Here is an 18,491-nt window from a genome sequence, read left to right on the forward strand (position 1 = left end):
GTCGAGCTAGGTTCCACTAAGCTTACCTTGATTTAGGCTCCGAGGACCTCCACTTCGCGTCATCCTTCGTTCGAGGTCGATCGCACTGCTATCTCTAGTCAGGTCTCTAAGCTATGCCAGCTATAACAGCTGCCCTCAGCCGTTGAGAGAGGCCTACGACGTGTGACTGTAGACCTGCTACCTGACCGTGACCCGACAAGTCCCCTACGGTAAAAGTCTTACCATGCAACGAAGAACAGCGGGAAGACGGTCTCATGTCCTAGACGAAGCTGCATTCATCTCGACACCTCCTCCTCAACTACGTCGGCGAACGAATACGGACAATGCCACAAGTCCGGTTCCTCTTACGCCATATACAGGCAATACATATCAGGGTTACTCTTCATCAGCGGGTGCACAACAGAGCTACTTTGACCTCAACGAGCGGACGAGATCTATAGATGGAATCGTGGTCAAGGGGGATTATGTCCGTCAACTGCAGCGAGTTGGGAAGCAGTTGATGGACGGCTTCGAAGACGCATCCCGTGTAGATCGATCTTTAGCAGCTATACAACGGTATGTGAATATTCAACTTGCAGAGCATGAGGTGTTTCAGCTAATCACACTCATCTCGTTTTAGGGATGCTGAGCTACGCTCATTAGGTATGACGCACCCGATGTAATGCTGCTGCTGCATGCTGATACCCAAACCTCTTCTCACCGGACCATCTAGTGGTCAAGTCGACGTGAGTCATATCATTTCTTCGTCGAGATATCAATCGCTGAACGCTCCGTCCGTTGCACAGTGCCGTGAACCTGATTGCACTGCTGTCAATCGTAATCTTTGACTTTCTCCTCCTCCCGAGCCTGCGGCACAACCACGCATCGGCTTTCGCTGCAGCTCGAACAAAACGAGTTCGACTTGCCTTCGACATCTTGTGGAAATACCCCGTCTTTGGATTCTGCTTCTGGGTTAACGTAAGCCTCCTCCCTGGAGGGAACACCCAGGAAGTCGCTGACTGGTTGCGTTCTTCCGTAGACTTTCTGGTCCAGGGCGATTTCAAAGCGGGCTCTTAGCATGCAGCCTTCATCATCAAGAGGAAGTAGCGGAGCTCTACCGGAAACAGACTCTCTGGAGTAAGTCTGCGCTCAAAGCCGGGATAAGGTCATGGAAGCTAATACACTTTCGTTATGGCAGCTTGTCCGACCGGGTAATCGCTCTGTTACCGCGATTCCTGATCATCGGCACACATACGACCGTCGGACTGATCTTGTCCCAGGTACCATTTATTGGAGCACCTATTTCATTGATGATCACTTGTCTCGTAGATGCGTACTACTGCTTCGAGTAAGTTTTCGAAATAAATCATTCATCTCGGCTTCAGCTGAACCTGGAACTTCCACAGACCAAGCTTCAAGACTCGAGGATACTCGCTGTATGCGATCGGCAGATACTTCGTGGATGGCAGGATCGCGTATTTCATAGGGTTTGGTATGTCTACTAAAGATGATCGGCTAAATGGCTAAGCTGATAGAAGATATATATCGGCTCACAGGCGTCGTCCCTGCTCTGATGTGCGCTTTTGTGCCGTTCTTGGCCAGCGTTGTCATATTTGCGATTATCTATCCTATCGTAAGTATGAGGTTTAGGTGCAAACTGCGGAGAATCCAGCTAATGGCAAGTTTAACTGCTCGTCATCAGTGCGTGATCCAAGCACTCCAAGCACGTTCTCGCTTCGTAGATATAGCGGCTTCAGTTGAAGATGGCCTCGACTCGCCCAGTATCGAAGCTTCCACACCTACCAGAGCGAGACGACCCAACGCCCGAAGTGTCTACAAGCGGTTCTTGCAGGCTTTCTTCTCTGTCGTTATGTTGTCGATCAAGATCGGCGGAGTCGCAGGTCAGAGCTATTCCGAGGAGCTGACCCTCAAGCCTCTTCCCAATGGCAAGATGTCCCTTCTCTTCGATTTCCGAATTGAAGCGCCGTCTGGTATGTTCCCTTCTGGATTGCCGTTATCTCGTAATTCAGCTAATTTCACGTCAATGCAGCCAGTGAACACTTCCGACTTACACCTCCCAGTCTCCTTCTGCCTCTTCAACACAACAACGTCTCGGAGATGCACCTGAGTCTCGTCACTGGACGCTGGAAAGCGGATCAATGGGGTCAACCCCAGCATTCGGAAGTCGCTGGTACTGGAGCCGAGCTGAGGGCTTGGTTTCGAGACGAAGAGTGAGGCGTCTTCCTCTCGTCTTCCACCAAGATTCGGTCTGATGGCCGCCTGTATTCGATATTCGATAGACCCGAAGACCATTGGAAAACGATGACCAATTCACTTGCTGGATTGTTCTGTTCTTCTCTGGGTCAAATCGATGCCTCTATCACCGCGTCACCTGAAGACATCTTCCCTGATTCGAACATTGAAGGTGATTTCGGTACCCTCCTTTTTGATCGGTGGCCCAAGCTGAATATCAACCTCTCCTGCAGGCCTTTCATTTCGTCATGCGCAACTACCAGCAGAGAATCTTTGCACCGAGAACTTGACCCCCTTTCTCAAGCTCTTGCCTTGTAAAGGCCTCTCCGGCCTGTCCGCTTTGATGAAGCCATACGTCCTACTGGCCCACGAATGGCATGCTATGGGAGTGGACTATGTCGATCACGCGGGAATGACCACATTGGGCTTGCGATGGGAAGCTGTGGTCGATCTCACAAAAGGCAAGGTGGAAGATGCCAAAAACTTAGGTAAGCCATGTACCGAATAGTAATCTAAGCCTCAAAAGCTTACCTCGCGCCATCTTCCTGCAGACTTTTCGGTCTCTTCCATCTTTGACCGTGTGCTACCAAGTGCATGTCCGGCTGCCGACTCGTCCCGCATTGTGGTCTCGCCGAGCTCGGGGACCAAGGTAATCATCCTGGACGATGCAGGGGCTGTCCATCCTGATGGAGGCCTTAACTGGACGCTTGATCGATCTTTCAGTGGTAAGGATATCAAGCTGCGTACTTTGGGCCAAGTTCGTAAGTCGGGTAGACGTTGGCCTTCCTGTGGAATGAATCGCTGACCTCGACCTTGATCAGGTCCTGTTCCTGCTGAGGCAATTGCAGTGTCTCGCACGCTTGTGGGCTCTACACACTCCAATTCGGGCTTCTCTACCAACATCAGAAACAATCTCGACTCGGTCCGTCAGGTCGTCTACACTGAAGAACTGCCTTGGTGGATTCGTCTGTGGATAAGCGAGATCGACGTCAAGGTTCCAGGTCATTCCAGAGGTGAGCCCGTACGGGTACGCTGGAGCTGATTACCAACGGCTCACAAGTTTCGACTTAGATGAGGTACTCAGAGCCATGACCCTTCATCCTTCAATCCCGCGAACTCGCCCTACGGTACTTCAGCTCCAGCTCGACATTCCTCCAGAGAGCCAGGTCGAAATACGCATCCCATTCTCCAAGGAATACATCAGGTACACAGAACACTTGCCTGATGCTAGCCGTGGGTGGGAGCTGCCTCCGGCGATCATCTTTTTGGCCGACCAAGCCTACTCGATTGGTATGGACACCGATCTCGCCGGCTCGAGTGGCGGTAGTCGACGGAGGCGCCTTCGACTATATACCTCGAAATTGCTCGTCGACCTGCCAACGCCGGATTTCAGCATGCCATATAACGTCATCATCATGACATCCACCCTGATAGCCCTATTCTTCGGGAGTATCGTCAACCTCGGAGTCCGAAGATGGGGTATCGTTGCTATAGAACAACAGTCGAAGGTCCAGACGAATCAGTAGATGCGAACTCGCCTCGAGATCATATTCAAGGATGTTGTATCGTTTAGCCCTATGCATAGAATGCATTAGGGGCCCATTCCGCTCGTGTCCGTTCGGTCTCGCTCATGACAAGTGCAACGGGTTGGGACAATTGGTGAGCAGTTTCGACATACCCGCGACTAATTGTAGCAAATCCTGTACCTTTCCAAACATCTTTCAAGGAGTCATGTCAGATGAGCCACAACGGTAGATAGCTAAAGGTATGAGGATACGTGGTACCAGTGTATAAGTGGCCTTGCTGGCCTTGTTGCTGGACCTGATGGTGAAGTTCAGAGTCAAGGTGAATTCTGGCATCCAGGCGAATCCCCCGGTCGGAGCGATCTCGTTCCAGACTACTACGCAATAACCACGAGGATTAGTAAACAGAGTAATTATCCGGTGGGGCCCATATTTTAGGATCAGGAAGATCCATCGCTTTGTTTCGGCTCAATTCTCTTGTACCAGACTTCAAAGAACATCCGAGATGGATACTATCAAGGTCGATCGTACAAGAAGACCACTCTAGTACAAGATATGAGCCGCTAGAACATACACTGCTAATGGATATCGTAAATACAAACTCTAATATGATACCACGACGATGAAATTACTCTAGACTGCTTCGTGAACAACCTCCGCGCCGGCCTGAACAACCATGATGGACGCGGAAGTTGATACGGCCAATGCCGTTGCGATATCGCCTACGGTCTTGCGGATCTCGGCACCAACGTCGGGAAGCTGTCCTTGAGCGGATAGCAATTTGGCCATCTCTCTGTTCAGCGTCAAGGCCGGGGTGTTCTCGACACGCCCACGACCGGCAATGACGAGTAGAGGTCTCCACGAAGCGCGACCGTTCTGTTCAATTGCATAGTTGGCCTTTTCGATGATGGTCTGGAGAGGCTGTGTAGTCGAGATGGTGGTAAAGGTTATGCGAGAAAGGGCGTCGCGTGTACTCGAGGGCAATTCTGCGACCTCGTCATCCGCGGTATATCGTGACCATAGCTCTTGATCGGCGACAGAAGACTGCATGGCGTCGGCCCGGCTCGATGTGGCCTGAGTAGAAGCAATGATCAGACACCCGTCATCACACAGAGATATAGACGGGGACTAAACTCACCCTTATCGTCAACTGATTAGCATCAAGGGCTGTCTGATGGGCGCGGACGCTTTCCTCCATCGAGACCGAGGACTCGGTACGTTTCCTTTCGGCAGGAGCAGGCGAAGTGATCGAAGCCGTCGGGTTGTTGTCAACGCGGATGACCGTAGCAGACACGTTGGCTTGGTGGCACAATTGAATGCACAGCCCCAGGGCCAGACGGTCGTCGGGTCCGCCCAGGAACGGCAACAACAGGTGTTGACCTCCATTTCCGTTTGCGACATTGTTGACCGCTGCAAATCCCCGATCAACGACGACGGCGACGTTCTTGCGGCTTTCCGAAAAGACACGGCGGAGGAAGTAGGTATAGAGTCCCGATTTTTCGCTACTGAAGATCTGATCAAAGGTGTTCGTGCGGGGAGTGTTAGGACGGCTGCCCGAAGGCCCAACCGAGGAGTGCATATCCTTCCGTTCATCCAGGACAGCAGCGGTCGCACCCGATTCGGGCACCGTCCACGGGATGACGAGCAACTGGGATCCAGCCTCATCCGCTCGACGGGTAACAATCTCGGCGAAAGAATCCTGTTCCACGACGTCTAGTCCGGTGTCCACGTTGATTCCCCTCAAAGCGGAGAAAGACCGATAGAGCTGGAGCAGGTCATCCGTACGCGCGTGCGAGTCCGACTCGATCGACTGCATAACACTCTGCGTCCTTCCCGTGAGCTCCATCAGCCGGTGAGCATTCCATTGTTGACGAGCCGTCTGTCTGAGCGGCGCAACAGGGGTATGGTCGTCCGAGGTATCGTTGTCTGAGGCACTATCGACCTCGTGGATCTTGCTCTTCTCATCGATCGTACTCAGCGGAGCCGATCCCAGGCGAGGACTCGCCGAGTTTGTAGAACCGCTGGTGGCAAACAGTTGGGTGAAGAACATGGCCGTCGACAAGTGTTCCATGCGGGACAAGACCATCATGAACCTCGAAGTCGTATCCCTCCTTCCGCCGAGTCCTTCAGATCCGGATGGCCCGCCGAGGTTTCCAGCGTTTCGTTTCTCCGTGAGAGGGTCGATGGCCTTGGTACGATATTTCGCCGGGTAGACCCAGAGCGTCAAGGGGGTGGTAATGACGGTCAAGACGACGGCCATGACGACGAACATTGAGAAGACGGTCGTGTCCAAGATCCCGGCAGCGAGACCGACGTTGAGCACTATCAATCACCCTCATAGTTAGCTTCTGGACCCTGTATGCGGCACGTCCATCGCCACTCACCAATAAGCTCTACCAACCCCTTGCAACTCATCAACATCCCGATGGCCAGCGACTCCCTCCTATTGAACTTTAACATCCACGCCGCGCCTGCACATCCGAAGAATTTCCCGGAAAACGCGACTACGATGATGGCGATGGTGTATCCCCACGCTTTCCCGTCGTTCAGTAGCCCCAAGTCGGTCTTGAGCCCGGAGAGGACGAAGTACTGTTTTACGGTAACGCGGACGACAGGTTTTTAACCGTCAGTGCTCGTAGTTGCAGTGTCGATAGGGATCGTCAGTACGAGGGCTTACGATAGGCAAGAAGATCAGACCAATCAAGTCCTCCAGCTTGTCGGTGACCTTGGTGGCGAAGCCGTGATCGTGAGGCATGATGATCCTGTAATTTCAAGTCGTGCATGACGAATCAGTCTCGATGTGGGTATGAAGCGTGTCAGAAGCGATAGTACTGACCCGACGAGGAAACCTCCGAAGATTGGGTGAACACCGATGATATCGCTACAAGGTTGAGTATGCGTCGTCAGCGTCCACTTCGAGCGCAGATCTGTACCAATTTCGCAGAGCACTCACGTCATGAAAGCCGAGATGAATACCAGGGTTAACATGACCAGCATCACAAACGGCGTCGGTCCATGCTCGCCCTCAAAACTTCCCGTCCTGTTACACAACCACCTGAACCCGATTCTCATCGGCCACAAGACGACGATCGTCCACCCGACCGCACAGAGCAAGATGTATACAGCAGAGACTCCGCTATCAGCATTGACCAGGGCGATGGTGAGAGCTAGGAGGATCCAGCCGACGACGTCGTTGCCTACACCGGCGGAGAGGACGATCTGGCCGACCTTGGTCTCGAGAAGTTTGGTCTCGGTGAGAATCCGACAGAGGACGGGAAAGGCGGTGATGGAGGCTGCAAAGAGACGAGAGACATGGCACAAGGGATTTCAGCTGAACAAGCAATATGAGATGGTGAAGACGAATCGACTCACCGGCCACCCCGACGAACAACAAGAAATGTCCAAACGACACGTTCTCTCCATCGATAAATTCCCTATAGACCCCTACTGCGATCCCGACCCCAGCTCCGAAGGGCAAGATCAACCCTGCAGCAGAGACAAAGACCGCGGCTTTCCAATCCCTCCGAACGACCCCTACGTCGACTTCCATCCCGACGAGGAAGAGGAAGAGGACCAAGCCGATAGTTGCGATGAGGTTGAGGTAGGAGAGAGAGGCAGGAGGGAAGATGTTGGCTGTGAAACCCGGGATCCGACCTAGAGCCGTGGGGCCGAGGAGGATGCCCCCGATGACTTCGGCAATGACCCTCGGTTGACGGATATACTTGAAGATCGAGGAGAGCCCTTGCGTGAAACAGATGATGATCACGAGCTGTACGATGAACAGCGTGATCGGTTGAGAGCTGTTGAACTCGATAGGATCCCTCCCGCTAAATACGCCCGCTTGGCCAGCATTGTTGATGGCGGTAGAGTTGACTTCGGCTCGACGGACGAGGTTGACGAGTTCTGATTGGAGTTGAGGTGGGACGTCCATCTTGGGCCAAGATCGTTGAGTGAACGAGGGGAGGTAGTGAGATATGGAGTTCATGGATGCGAGTGAGATGCGGGGGGATTATATATGTTGTCCGGTTGGTGAGCGGTGCCCCTCTCTCTCTCCCTTTGAGCCGTAGTGCGTAGTTGCCGGGATAAGATCCGAGTGGCGACGATTGTTTGATGGTTCTTGCCCCTTTCACTCTCTGACTGCGCTCGAGTCGGGGAGGTTCTAGGTGGGTTTCAAGTGTGCGACTCCTCCGTGTTCACACGTTGAAATCACCTTCAAGAGGTCACGCTACACGTTGTTCGAGGTGTCACGGGACCGAGGGCCGAGCAGTAGCAGCAGGTAAGCAGGAGCAAGAGACGAGACGATATCCACCCGGGGGGACGTGTCTAATTGCTTTGCCCCCTTTCTCTTCTTTGCCGTTTCAACCGGTGATCAACGGATTGGATTCTGTGTTGCAGCGCTCTCCGCCGTCAAATGCGCGACGTCGGAGTTGATAGGATTCTGGTAGAGGTCGCTGATGGATCCCGACGCTCTGAAACTTCCAAGCTTCTAGAACCTCGGTGGGTACGTGTCTCTCTCGATTGATCTTGATCTTGATCCAAAGGATGTTTTGAAGCGGGAGAGCGGAGGGGCAAGAAGGTTTAGTGTACTTCCGAATGATAACAGCCAAGGTATGCCCGAGGGCTGTGTCGAGGTGGAGGTGGGACAGGGATCGCAGATCACAAGTCCTGATCTAGTTCTATGTCGCGATGCCTTGCTATGTGCGTTGTGATGGTGCTACTGTAGATCCTAGCAGATAACAATAACGTCAACGTCTCGAGCTCCTGATGATCATTTTCCCGCTCCTGCTCTCCCAAATCCGTCGATCGTTCCAGGTAGCAGGCAGAAAGGCCAACGGCCCCCTTGCTTCGTATATCTGCTTCCGGGAACTGCGCGTTAGAAGGATCACGTCACTCATACACGTGGTCTGGGTTTGATCATCAGGCATTCTGGGCTTGGCGCGGTTTCAAGTTCCAGATGATCCGGGTTTCATCTCACTCGTTAGTTCAGCTACACAAATCTCAGCCAAACTGATGAGCTAAATGCGCTAGTTCCCCTTCGTCTTTACCTTCCCATCTTGATAGCTCGATTTTTGGTCACCTCCGCTACTTCATCTATCCTGTCATAGCGTCCGGCATCGCTCGAGACCTCTCCGGAGGAGCGATTGCGGACCTTCCAGGTGTGGGCATCTGAGCGGGATTGTTCGAAGAACGCTCGTGCTTGTTGATAGTGACGGTGTTTAGGACGATGTTGCCGATGATGAAGGTGTTCAGAGCTTTGGAGACTGGAAGAGAATCTGAAATGTGGTACCGCTGATATGGGCTTTCCCAAGACTGCTCTAAGGTTGGCGGCGTGGCTGCTGGTACTTATGATGGAGAGACTACCATACCGTAGGGGAAAGGGCCCCCCATTTGTCACATTGGCGAGCCGGTTCATTGAGAGACTGGAAAAAGGATCAAGATCAGAATAGAGATTGACCTCAAACAAGCCGAACAAGTCGCTAGTAACGAGGCTGCTCAAGGCCAATTCATGTCGGATGCTGTTGGTGGTAGACACGACGACCCCTTTTGCAACCTGCATACGTAGAGAGAAGGGTGAAAGCCTAGCAAAGAGCCAGGTGATGTGCCGTTAGGCAAGGCGAAAAAAAAACCAAACGTTTCGAAGGGGGCTCCAGACAGAATGACGATTCTTCAGGTAAGGCAGGCGGCATAAAATCGACCACCAGGTTCCAATCTTCTTGTTGAAACGAAAGGCCCAAGGTCGTCGATGACTTGTGAGGGGAGAAGCGCTCACGTCTGAGGAGTTTGATAGCTCGTTGTTGTACTGCTTGGCAACTTCGTATAGTTATGATCATCCTGATCGATAGAGTGCCCGGGTGAGGTTCACATTCCAACCAAGCGCTTCAATTGGTCCAATGGAAATGGACACTTCCATGCGATACACGAACAGCTTCATTGCCTGGTAAATGTTTCTTTCAATCTCACACAATCGCGCCTCTATCCTAGTCTACTTTCCCTTCTTGCCCTTCTTCTTGTTCTTCTTCCCCGTCCCCGTCGACTTTGTCTGTCCCTGGGCTTGTCCGGTCATACCGACCTCCGAAGGATCGACCGGGGTCGAAGCGCCAGCCGGGGTATCCGCCTCGTCCTCGTCCTCGTTACCATTCTCATTCTCGTCCTTTACCAAATCTGCCCCTCCCTCAGCCTCCAGGTCTTGGAGGACATCAACAATCTCCGTCTTCTCCGACTTGGATCCCGTCTCCGCGGGAGTTGCTTGTTGAGGTTCCTGAGCGGGAACAACCTGGTCAGGGGATTCAACCTTGTCCTCACCTCCCGACGAGATGGGAACTGTCTCCTCCGTGACATCCTCTACTACGATATGCTTGGTAGCTTCAGTCTCGTCCTCCGCATCACCCGAGGCAGACGCGGGCTGAGGAACAGGTTCGGCTGCGATCGTCTCGGCAGCGGTTGGCGGTTCGACCGGAGCGTCAACTTCTGAAGGCTTGACCGTTTGCTCCCCCTCATCCTGTGCGTACGACTCCGCTTGCTTAGTCTCGTGTCCCGCAGAATCCAGCTCAACAGTGTTTTGCCTCTCCATCCACTCCTTTGCCTTGGTCTTGAGATCATCTTCGTCTCCCTTACTCTCGCTGGCACTAGCCTTACCAGTCTGAGACGTCGAGGCTACAGGGGATCCCGCCGCCTCATTAGTTCCAGTCATGCTTTTTGGGTCATCGGTGATCTTGATCGGCTCGGTGGATGTAAAAGTCGACTCCACCTCCGGCTCGGCCTGTTCTTTTTCTAGCGCGGCGGGTTGGACGACCTCTTCCTTCTCCTTCTCTTGCACGACCTCAGTTGGAGCGACGACTTCTGCCTCCGTACTCGATGTGGGGAAGGTCGACGTAGTACCGCTGACAGGCGGACTAGGCGAATTGGGGAACTTGAAACGTCTATCAAGTTTTCCGTTGGCTTCCGGTCGAGGACTCTTGGTTCTCGGTGGTGAAGCCGCTTGCTGTTCCACCTCTGCTATTTGGTTGGGAACAGCTGTAGTGGCAGCGGACCTCTTTGGCTCCCCTGTGATTTCCTTCCGAGTTTCAGGAGGAGTCACGCCCATCTGCCGACTACCCGATCCTGATGGAGCTTCCAACGTAGGACTCGTCGGGGCCATGCTCATCCTCGCGATAGTCTCGGGCGAAGGCGCTCTTCGATTCCCAAGCTGCTCAGCGGCTTCGGTCATCGAGTTACGTCGGCTGTTGTTTGAAGGTCGACGGACAAACTGTTGAGCGTTGTTTGATTGGGCTGGGGCTGAGCCGAGGCCGTAGTTGGACACTGGGACTAGCCTGTAGGGTTGATATCGCGGTCAGAAAGGTCATCGATTGGGGTGATGCAAATTCTAGAGCGACTGACTTTCTCTCGCCGTGACAAGCAAGGACCCATTGAGGCAAGACGATCGGCAACGACATCTGTGTCGCCTTCTGGAACTCGGGACTCGGAGCCCTGCACATCCAGTAAAATTAAACCCGCATCAGTCCTCTTTTCGCCTTGGATCCTCGAGTCCGGCCTCAGGCGATGTAGGACCAAACTCACATGGACCCCTCTCCATAAACAGTCCCAGCAGGTCCAGCATTCGTACAGACGAAATGCGTCGTATCGATCTGAATCTTGTCCGTCCACTTGGCCCTCATCTGTTCCAAAGCCTGTTTGGCATGAGAGAGGGCAGTGGGGTCTTCGACGTTTCCGAAGCAGACCGAAATTCCGGACGTGTCGCTATATCGCAGTGAGATGACGAGCAGATTAGATGTGCAATAGGTAGAGGTTTGGGTAGAGCGAGGGTAGTGATGTGGACTGACTTCATGGTGTGAGTGCGGACACGGATGATGTTAGAGGGGTAGGTCCCCGCAGTCGTCTTACTACAGCAACAGGTATGCGCACATTAGTTGAAGACATCGTGGTAGTACAGAATAGTACGTCGAACTTACAGTACGAGCTGGAAAGTATACTCCTCGTTCGATTGCAACGAGCTCAACTTGGTGCTCGTGTTTCCCCTCGGATTCGGGATCGTCGCCAACCTCTCCCCATTCTTAAAGATCTCCAAGCTCCTCACATCCGCTTTAGCCAAGACTAGAGCGGGCCATTCCAGCGTCACGCTCGTCTGCGTCACATGCCTCAGTTTCAGCTCGGGCGCGGCGGGGGAGTCGAGACCGTATTCCTGGAGGATGGAGTCTTGGAGAGACCAGAAATCCTTGAGCTGGGCGTTTTCGGCGGCGAGGTTACGGTTGACGGAGATGTTGACGATCGAACCGGAGGTCACACCGGGAGGAAGGAGGAGGGAGGGGAATTCGATCAGGTGGGCTCGGTCCCCGATCAAGATCTGTAGAAAGAGCAAAGGAGGGAGGTGTAAGGGTGGGCTCGAAGTCTTTGCGCTCGTGTTTTTGGGCTTACAGCCATCCCGGCATCTGTCAGAGAGAGACTACATAAGTTCTAACTTCTGTCAAGCTATTAAAGCAGGCTGTACTCACCTAGTTTACCGACGGTAAAGGTAACTATCGGATCGTTAGAGAGACAAAGAATTCGATGAGCTGCTCTTCACTTGTGCTCCGCTTTGCCCGGATCGTCTCACATCGCTCCATGATGTCTGATACTCTCTATCTGTCTCGAGCCCTGTGATTTTGGAACTCTGAGGTTGGTAACATGACGAGCAAAGTGGTATAGAATAGGCAGAGTAGATGTGAGGATGTCCTGTTGTAAGGCATCTATCTGCCCGTCGTGACGAAGCAGCAGGCAGCAGCCAACCTCGGCCTAGGCTAGCGCGCTGGAGGAGGAGGAGGACAGGGTTACCCTTATCAACCTCTTCTTAGACGCCCATCTAACAGCTTGTATAGCTATGCATCGAACGGATCACAGCCAAACAGTACCACACTCGCTGGATTAACATATAGCACTAGTATTCTTATCGTCTTTCAGAAACTCGAAACGACGTCCCGGTGCTATCAGCATCAGCTCCTGACCGGCGAAGGCTTGTCGGAATGTCGGGCTACGGGAATGAACGACGAAAGGTGTTGGTCCTAGGAGCAAAGAAGTCAGTCCTCGTCAAACTTCCACCTGCGTTATGTGATATCTTACGAGGATGGATTTCGTCAGGTCAGGCAAGACGTCGTCTTTGAAGGCCGTCTTTGAAGGGATGACCCCGAAAGATACCATCTGGCTCGAGACGACACAACAGATCGTCAAGACCGACTTTGAGTGAGTGCAACTGGCCTTAGCCCGAACGGTAATCTCGATATCTCGCCAGTTCCGGCAACGGGTGACTGAAACTGTTTCAAATCGTTACTCCGTCCAGCTCCATCTTACCGCTGGAGTTATGGGACACGCCGGGATCGTTTGACCTGGACAGTATCACTTGGGAAGAGTTTTCGACCGTGGTATACATGCTCGACGTATCAGTAAGTTCCGTGTCTCCCCCACTGCAGGTACTAAGCTCCTCAGTATGCGGATCACATTACTGATGCTCGGTGTCCTCGTTATACGACTTTCAGCAAGACACGCATCACCCAATCTCGAAGATTGTCCCCACCTTCATCCTCGCCTACGCCCAAAACCCATCCATCAACTTCGAAGTCTTCATCCACAAAGCCGATCATTGGGACGCCGATTGGCAGGACGAAGACTTCCGTGAGATCACGGGCAGGGTGATGGACGAAATCGCAGATTTCTCCGACTGGGCCTCTTTGGCGGATACGCACCCCAACGTCCGGTTCCCTAGCTCGAACTATAATCACAACTATGCGGACGACCACAATGGTAATCCTAACAACATTGGGGATTCTAGTTTCAATGTGGATGCGGACGCTTGGTTGGAGACGTTGACGACGGAGAAGATCAGGTTCTGGTTAACAAGCATTCACAACTATACGATCTACGAGGCTTGGAGTAAAGTGATACAGAGGTTGATGGAGGATATCTATGGGACGATCGAAGGGCTCTTGAATACGTTTGGTCAGGTGAGAGCATCTACCCGCTAATCCCTGCTGCAGTCGAAACGCAGGCTGAGCCCGACCTTTGGTGTGCGCAGCAATCATCGATGCATAAATCGTTCCTCTTTGATATCAACGCCAAACTTTACGTCGCCATGGATATCAATTCGGTAGAATCCTCGACATTCCAGCTATGCAGCGATTATCTAGGGAGAATGATGGTCTTTCAGTCGTTGTTCGAGTAAGTTCTCACAGCCTTGCATGTTGCGTTCATGCTCTGGCTCGTTTAGGATATCGGCTGACAGCATCTTCGCCGCCCGACCCCTTGTACAGCAACGTGCCCGAAGCTCGGAAACAAGCCCGGTCAGACAAGGCAAAGCGGGAAGGCAAGCGTGATCCGACGCAAGATGAAGACGACGACGAAGATCCGGAAGAACGAGAATGGCCGGCAAACGTCGCTCGGCTGGGAGAGAATACGAGTATCTGCTACTGGCAGTTCACAAAGTCAGTTCTGTTGCCATGTTCGACCTTGACCGACAGCTGGCTGATTGGATGTGGGTGTGGACATCGTAGACGCCTGGCTCTGATGAGCGTGGTCAGCTCTGACGTGCTCAATCAGCAGCAGGGCATGATCGAATTCAACGTCGCTTTATTGCGCAAAGCCATCTTACAGATCCTCGAAGCGATCGGGCAATAGCCGCGCGCCGAGCTTCACTTGTTGCGTTTCCTCGTGGTTCATCTTATAATCGAATACGTTAAGAGTCACAGGTCGGATCGCATAACTAAGCAGGTCTGACGATAGTGTAACGTCCCCGCGTGTGTACCTTGTCATGATCATTAGACCTTTCATCGCTTGTGGCAGCCGCCTTGACAGACGATCGAGCCGCAGCTATAAGGTTTAGACCAGTTCTCAGCGATCTCGGGAGAAGACGATCGGTCGGAAGCCGCGTCCGCTACATCGGACATGGCGCCCTCTTCCACCTTTGCTTCAGACTCGGCAACACCGGCCTCCGTCTTGACCCTTTTCGACCCTTTCTCCTCCTGCTTGACTCCTGCTCGCCTCTTACTCTTGCTCCCAATCTTTCTCGATGGAGCCTGGTTGACGACAACGGGCCGGACGTACAGACTGAAGGCGGCCCCGGAATAAACATCATCTACCATGCCCATGTAGACGTGAAAACACCTCGTCGATGAACCCTTATTGACTTCGTCGGGCGCGTGGTTACCGTAGTGTTTCTTGACCATGTTGCCGGTGTAACTGGCTCTTTTCAGGTCTTCCAAGAAGACGCAGCCGTGTTCGAAGTCCTTGCAATAGGTGTACGACTCTTTCCAGGCAATCCGGCGGGCTTGTTCGTTTGCGTAGAGGAGATTATCGTACAGGGCATGTAAGCGGTGTATCCCGTGGTCGTCAACGCTAAATACTCCCCACTGTAAGGGTGGAAGCGGTACAGCTAGTTCTGTGGGTTTAGCTGCGGAAATGGCAAAAGAACGATCCGTGTATCAGCGGGGAGTGCTGACGATCGTCCAAGTCAGCCCATGGGCAACTCGCGACTCACCTGCTGCGCCCTTTTCGGCCGAGTGCCTTACTTGCACATTATGAGGATGTTGGGGAGAGGCAGCCCAGTACCCAGTCTTATCTTCTTCCTCTTGGAAATGGGTCAGGTGCGTGGGCGCGGGATCATCTCGCGAAATGATGTCGGGATTGAGCATATGCCTGATCGCTAGGACGGCTTCGTCGTGACTCTTCCACGAGCTGATGATATCGTCTCTACCAGTATCAAAAACATGGTAGAGTTTTGGCATGTTGCGTATCACGAGAGCCTTCTGACGGGAACGAAATGAGTTCGGTTCAGTGCAATGACCGTACCGACCGAGACTGATTCGACTTATACTTACAGGGTTGAGCGGACTATGAGCTGAGTTTGCCCTGGCAAGGCAAAGGGAGGCAAAGTCGATGTCGAGGCTGATATGCTGCAGCTGCTATGGATTACCACAATGATATAGCCGTTGTCTGCAAGCATAGGGATCGCTAAGGATCATGATGCGAGGTCGGGCTGATTCATCACGTGACCGAAGATTAGCGGTACATGTACCCTGCTGTATATCGCCGGCGCTGTGATGCGATTTGGCACTGCATGTCTAGCTTATCTAGTCCAGGCAAGATCAGCATATTCTGACGCTTTCTGCGATATCCACATCTTTTGGATAATCCGTTTCATCGTGATAGCGACATAGCGGCACCATAGCACATTCCTCTGTTTCGATTGCTTGACGATATGCTATAATACCAGTCTTCCTTGTTCTTTCCTGTCCTCCTTAGGTCTCGTGTTTCATACAGTAGTATAGTCGGCATCAACCTCAAGCGAATGCGGAGTGACCCGTGATCGCTTTACCGAGAATCAGGGCGTGAATGTCCTGACGTCCGCACCAAGATCAGCCCATGAACGCGCACAGATCGTGGACAAACCTGCTCACATGTGTTCCCTCGTACGTATTGACGACCTGCAGGTTCGCAGCATGACGTCCAATATGGTACCTGCAAAGAAAGGCCAGGTAAGCATTCGAGTGCCGTCGTCTGCTCCGATGTTACAGCCCTGACTTACTCGTCACTGCAAGCGTTCCCTCCAAGAACGTCCAATAACCGCCTGGAATGCTCGAGCGCCTTGCCACAGTTGTTCCTCTTCATCATACTGACCATCTCCGGATTCCATGTTCCAGCGTCCTTCAGCCGTCCGAGCTGCAATGCACCTAATACGCCGAGAGTGGCTTCCGTTGTGGCATTTGCTAATTTCGCTTGCACCAGCTGGAAACTTGCGAGAGGGCGCTTGAATTGTTGCCTATCGCATGCGGCTCAACCGCCAGATTAGACCAAACTTGGCGCACCAGCTGTGGGCTTTGTCGACTCACCTCTCCAACCCGTACTCCCTGGCCCTAGCGATACAGTCCTCTAGACTTCCCATGACACCCCAACTGATCCCGTACCTCGCACTGTTCAGACAAGAGAACGGGCCCTTCAACCCATGTACACCAGGAAGCATGTTCTCTTTGGGGATCTTGACGCTGTCCATAAAGATGGATCCTGTGAGGGATGCTCGAAGGGCGAGCTTGTTCTTGATCGCCGGGGTCTCAAGGCCGGGAGTGCCCTGATTCAAAGATGGGCGATGTCAATACTCCAGCGCATTAGAGAGAAGAGGTGCAAGGGGGAGAGGCTGAACTAACGGTCTCTACCAAAAACCCGCGGATCTTGCCATCCCAAGCGCATTTCGCCCAGACCAGACAAAGATCCGCTACAGGCGCATTCGAGATCCAAGTCTTTGACCCGTTGAGGACGTAGCCACCTGTAGCTGGGTCTTCTTTGGCGGTGGTCTCCATGGACGAAGGGTCTGAGCCGTGGTTGGGCTCGGTCAAGCCCTGTATCACACATTCCAGACGTCCAACATCGAAACGAAAGCAACCCAGACCATTAAAGTGAAGACTTGGAATCAGTAGACGTTGCAAAACGTAGGTTGCCGGACTGGACAGGACTGACGAAACACCCAACCATCTCCCCCTTGGCCAACTTGGGCAAGAACCGTTCTTTCTGCTCCTCGGTCCCAAACTGAAAATCGAACGTGGATTCGTCCCTGTCAGCTACCTTTGCTTATACTGAACCGGTGGATCAAGCAGAGGTTGAAGGCTTGCCTCGTTGATAGGATGCATGACCAAGCTCGATTGCACGCTCATCGCGGACCTATACCCCGAGTCCACCCTGTCCGTCCCATCAGAATTACAACAATTTCATCAGCATCTTCATCAATTCTACTGAACCTCGTTTGAATGAATGTCTTCAGGCTTACCGTTCCACCTCTCTAGCGATCAGCCCGTAAGCGACACTTGAAACCCCGGCACATCCGTGTCCCTTGATCGTACATCCCAACAATCCGAGGGAACCCATCTCGGCGAGTATATTCTTGTCGAAATCTGCAAAAATCGCAATATTGATCACGTCAGACCGATTGCAGGAGACATGGGCAAGAGGGAGTAAAAGGGCATCAGGGCTTACTTTCGTGTCTGTACCCATCGATCACTCGGGGGATCAGGTTTTCTTGACAATAATCTCTCGCCGTATCCCTATCGCACAAGATCCGAGAAATCTCAATCAACATCGTACGTAGAAAGATAGTCAAAGTGCTATCATGACAGAAGTAGCGGGGTTGCAGCTCACCGGATAGCCACTTCTTCTTCGGTCAAGAGGGATGTAGAGTCCAGCGGGTCCTGCGAGTTAAGGGAGATGTCGTTCAGCGCATATGGCAGAACATCAAGACAGGAGATATTCACCCACCTCCCAGTCGAACTTTGAAAAAGCTACCATGAAGATCGTCATCCAGATTAGTTGACAAGGACGGTCATTGCAGACGGTTCTGAACGACGGCTTACAGCTTGCATACCGGACAGCCGCTGGGGTGCACTTCAAGCTGGATACGTTTCGCTTGATCGTGGTGGTAATTGTGGACCTCATAGCGATCGTATGTCTTATGATACTGTGCAGCTGGTGGATACTGGATAGTGATCGTTGTAACCAAGCCGATGTCGAACACCTGGTCGATTCGAATTATCTGACGAACCTCGATCGAGACACCCCCGCCCCTTGCTTTCGCTGCTCGCTGCTCGGCAATGTCGGTTACACGAAACCATCGATGCCGGCATCTTGTGGGGTGTGCCCCGTCGGCGTTGACCGAAAAGCATCCGAAGAGATACAGGAGGGAGGTCGTTTCATGTCGTGCAAGTCGTGGCTTGGACTGCCTGAGAGAGC

The 18,491-nt window shown here is 52.7% G+C and overlaps 6 protein-coding genes across 6 annotated transcripts; 2 read left to right on the plus strand and 4 right to left on the minus strand.

Moving 5' to 3' along the window:
* The first annotated feature begins 115 nt into the window (after positions 1-115).
* On the plus strand, positions 116-3,845 carry HD553DRAFT_312738 (Gpi16 subunit, GPI transamidase component-domain-containing protein). Its single transcript, XM_046180129.1, has 15 exons — positions 116-555; positions 620-642; positions 713-725; positions 786-957; positions 1,019-1,116; positions 1,178-1,327; positions 1,386-1,471; positions 1,536-1,612; positions 1,682-1,970; positions 2,030-2,210; positions 2,280-2,404; positions 2,466-2,720; positions 2,784-2,993; positions 3,054-3,245; positions 3,304-3,845. Exons 1-15 carry the CDS (start codon positions 224-226, stop codon positions 3,756-3,758), a joined length of 2,658 nt encoding a protein of 885 aa, XP_046035979.1. The 5' UTR covers positions 116-223; the 3' UTR covers positions 3,759-3,845.
* Positions 3,846-4,388: 543 nt separating this feature from the next.
* On the minus strand, positions 4,389-7,686 carry HD553DRAFT_342818 (putative potassium:hydrogen antiporter; the record flags this gene model as incomplete). Its single annotated transcript, XM_046182803.1, has 7 exons — positions 4,389-4,829; positions 4,894-6,077; positions 6,140-6,344; positions 6,433-6,517; positions 6,592-6,636; positions 6,709-7,048; positions 7,128-7,686. The coding sequence occupies 7 exons, from the start codon at positions 7,684-7,686 to the stop codon at positions 4,389-4,391; spliced, it is 2,859 nt and encodes a 952-aa protein (XP_046035980.1).
* Positions 7,687-9,554: 1,868 nt separating this feature from the next.
* On the minus strand, positions 9,555-12,487 carry HD553DRAFT_285361 (uncharacterized protein). The gene is made up of 8 exons (XM_046178224.1): positions 12,346-12,487; positions 12,245-12,268; positions 12,168-12,181; positions 11,705-12,096; positions 11,576-11,635; positions 11,313-11,492; positions 11,133-11,222; positions 9,555-11,065 (listed from the first exon to the last, which is right to left on the minus strand). Exons 1-8 carry the CDS (start codon positions 12,353-12,355, stop codon positions 9,739-9,741), a joined length of 2,097 nt encoding a protein of 698 aa, XP_046035981.1. The 5' UTR covers positions 12,356-12,487; the 3' UTR covers positions 9,555-9,738.
* Positions 12,488-12,751: 264 nt separating this feature from the next.
* HD553DRAFT_273015 (Gtr1/RagA G protein conserved region-domain-containing protein) lies at positions 12,752-14,396 on the plus strand (the record flags this gene model as incomplete). Its single annotated transcript, XM_046177801.1, has 8 exons — positions 12,752-12,804; positions 12,867-12,968; positions 13,066-13,168; positions 13,262-13,479; positions 13,555-13,726; positions 13,798-13,940; positions 14,033-14,203; positions 14,273-14,396. 8 exons carry the CDS (start codon positions 12,752-12,754, stop codon positions 14,394-14,396), a joined length of 1,086 nt encoding a protein of 361 aa, XP_046035982.1.
* A 75-nt stretch (positions 14,397-14,471) lies between these two features.
* Positions 14,472-15,502, minus strand: HD553DRAFT_356850 (uncharacterized protein; the record flags this gene model as incomplete). The annotated part of the gene is made up of 2 exons (XM_046183861.1): positions 14,472-15,168; positions 15,256-15,502. 2 exons carry the CDS (start codon positions 15,500-15,502, stop codon positions 14,546-14,548), a joined length of 870 nt encoding a protein of 289 aa, XP_046035983.1. The 3' UTR covers positions 14,472-14,545.
* Positions 15,503-15,749: 247 nt separating this feature from the next.
* On the minus strand, positions 15,750-18,313 carry HD553DRAFT_312744 (acyl-CoA dehydrogenase NM domain-like protein). The gene is made up of 12 exons (XM_046180130.1): positions 18,116-18,313; positions 18,021-18,043; positions 17,904-17,953; positions 17,742-17,809; positions 17,536-17,659; positions 17,381-17,447; positions 17,229-17,297; positions 16,919-17,110; positions 16,607-16,842; positions 16,303-16,536; positions 16,175-16,235; positions 15,750-16,114 (listed from the first exon to the last, which is right to left on the minus strand). The coding sequence occupies exons 1-12, from the start codon at positions 18,195-18,197 to the stop codon at positions 16,058-16,060; spliced, it is 1,263 nt and encodes a 420-aa protein (XP_046035984.1). The 5' UTR covers positions 18,198-18,313; the 3' UTR covers positions 15,750-16,057.
* Between the last annotated feature and the right edge of the window lie 178 nt (positions 18,314-18,491).

The sequence above is a fragment of the Filobasidium floriforme genome, assembly GCF_021052385.1.
Source record: "Filobasidium floriforme strain CBS 6241 chromosome Unknown HD553scaffold_13, whole genome shotgun sequence".
Taxonomy (NCBI): domain Eukaryota; kingdom Fungi; phylum Basidiomycota; class Tremellomycetes; order Filobasidiales; family Filobasidiaceae; genus Filobasidium; species Filobasidium floriforme.

Excerpts from the sequence above, each read along its gene's own strand:
- HD553DRAFT_312738 (XM_046180129.1), top strand. The coding sequence starts at position 224 with ATGCAACGAAGAACAGCGGGAAGACGGTCTCATGTCCTAGACGAAGCT. Across the intron at positions 1,971-2,029 it reads CCGAATTGAAGCGCCGTCTG|CCAGTGAACACTTCCGACTT; the intron begins GTATGTTCCCTT and ends ACGTCAATGCAG. Across the intron at positions 2,211-2,279 it reads GCTTGGTTTCGAGACGAAGA|ACCCGAAGACCATTGGAAAA; the intron begins GTGAGGCGTCTT and ends GATATTCGATAG.
- HD553DRAFT_285361 (XM_046178224.1), bottom strand. Across the intron at positions 11,493-11,575 it reads GTCCGCACTCACACCATGAA|CGACACGTCCGGAATTTCGG; the intron begins GTCAGTCCACAT and ends ACTGCGATATAG. Across the intron at positions 11,223-11,312 it reads GTTTATGGAGAGGGGTCCAT|GGCTCCGAGTCCCGAGTTCC; the intron begins GTGAGTTTGGTC and ends CTGGATGTGCAG.
- HD553DRAFT_312744 (XM_046180130.1), bottom strand. The coding sequence starts at position 18,197 with ATGAGGTCCACAATTACCACCACGATCAAGCGAAACGTATCCAGCTTG. Across the intron at positions 17,954-18,020 it reads TTTCAAAGTTCGACTGGGAG|GACCCGCTGGACTCTACATC; the intron begins GTGGGTGAATAT and ends CTTAACTCGCAG. Across the intron at positions 17,448-17,535 it reads ATCGCTAGAGAGGTGGAACG|GGTGGACTCGGGGTATAGGT; the intron begins GTAAGCCTGAAG and ends TGGGACGGACAG.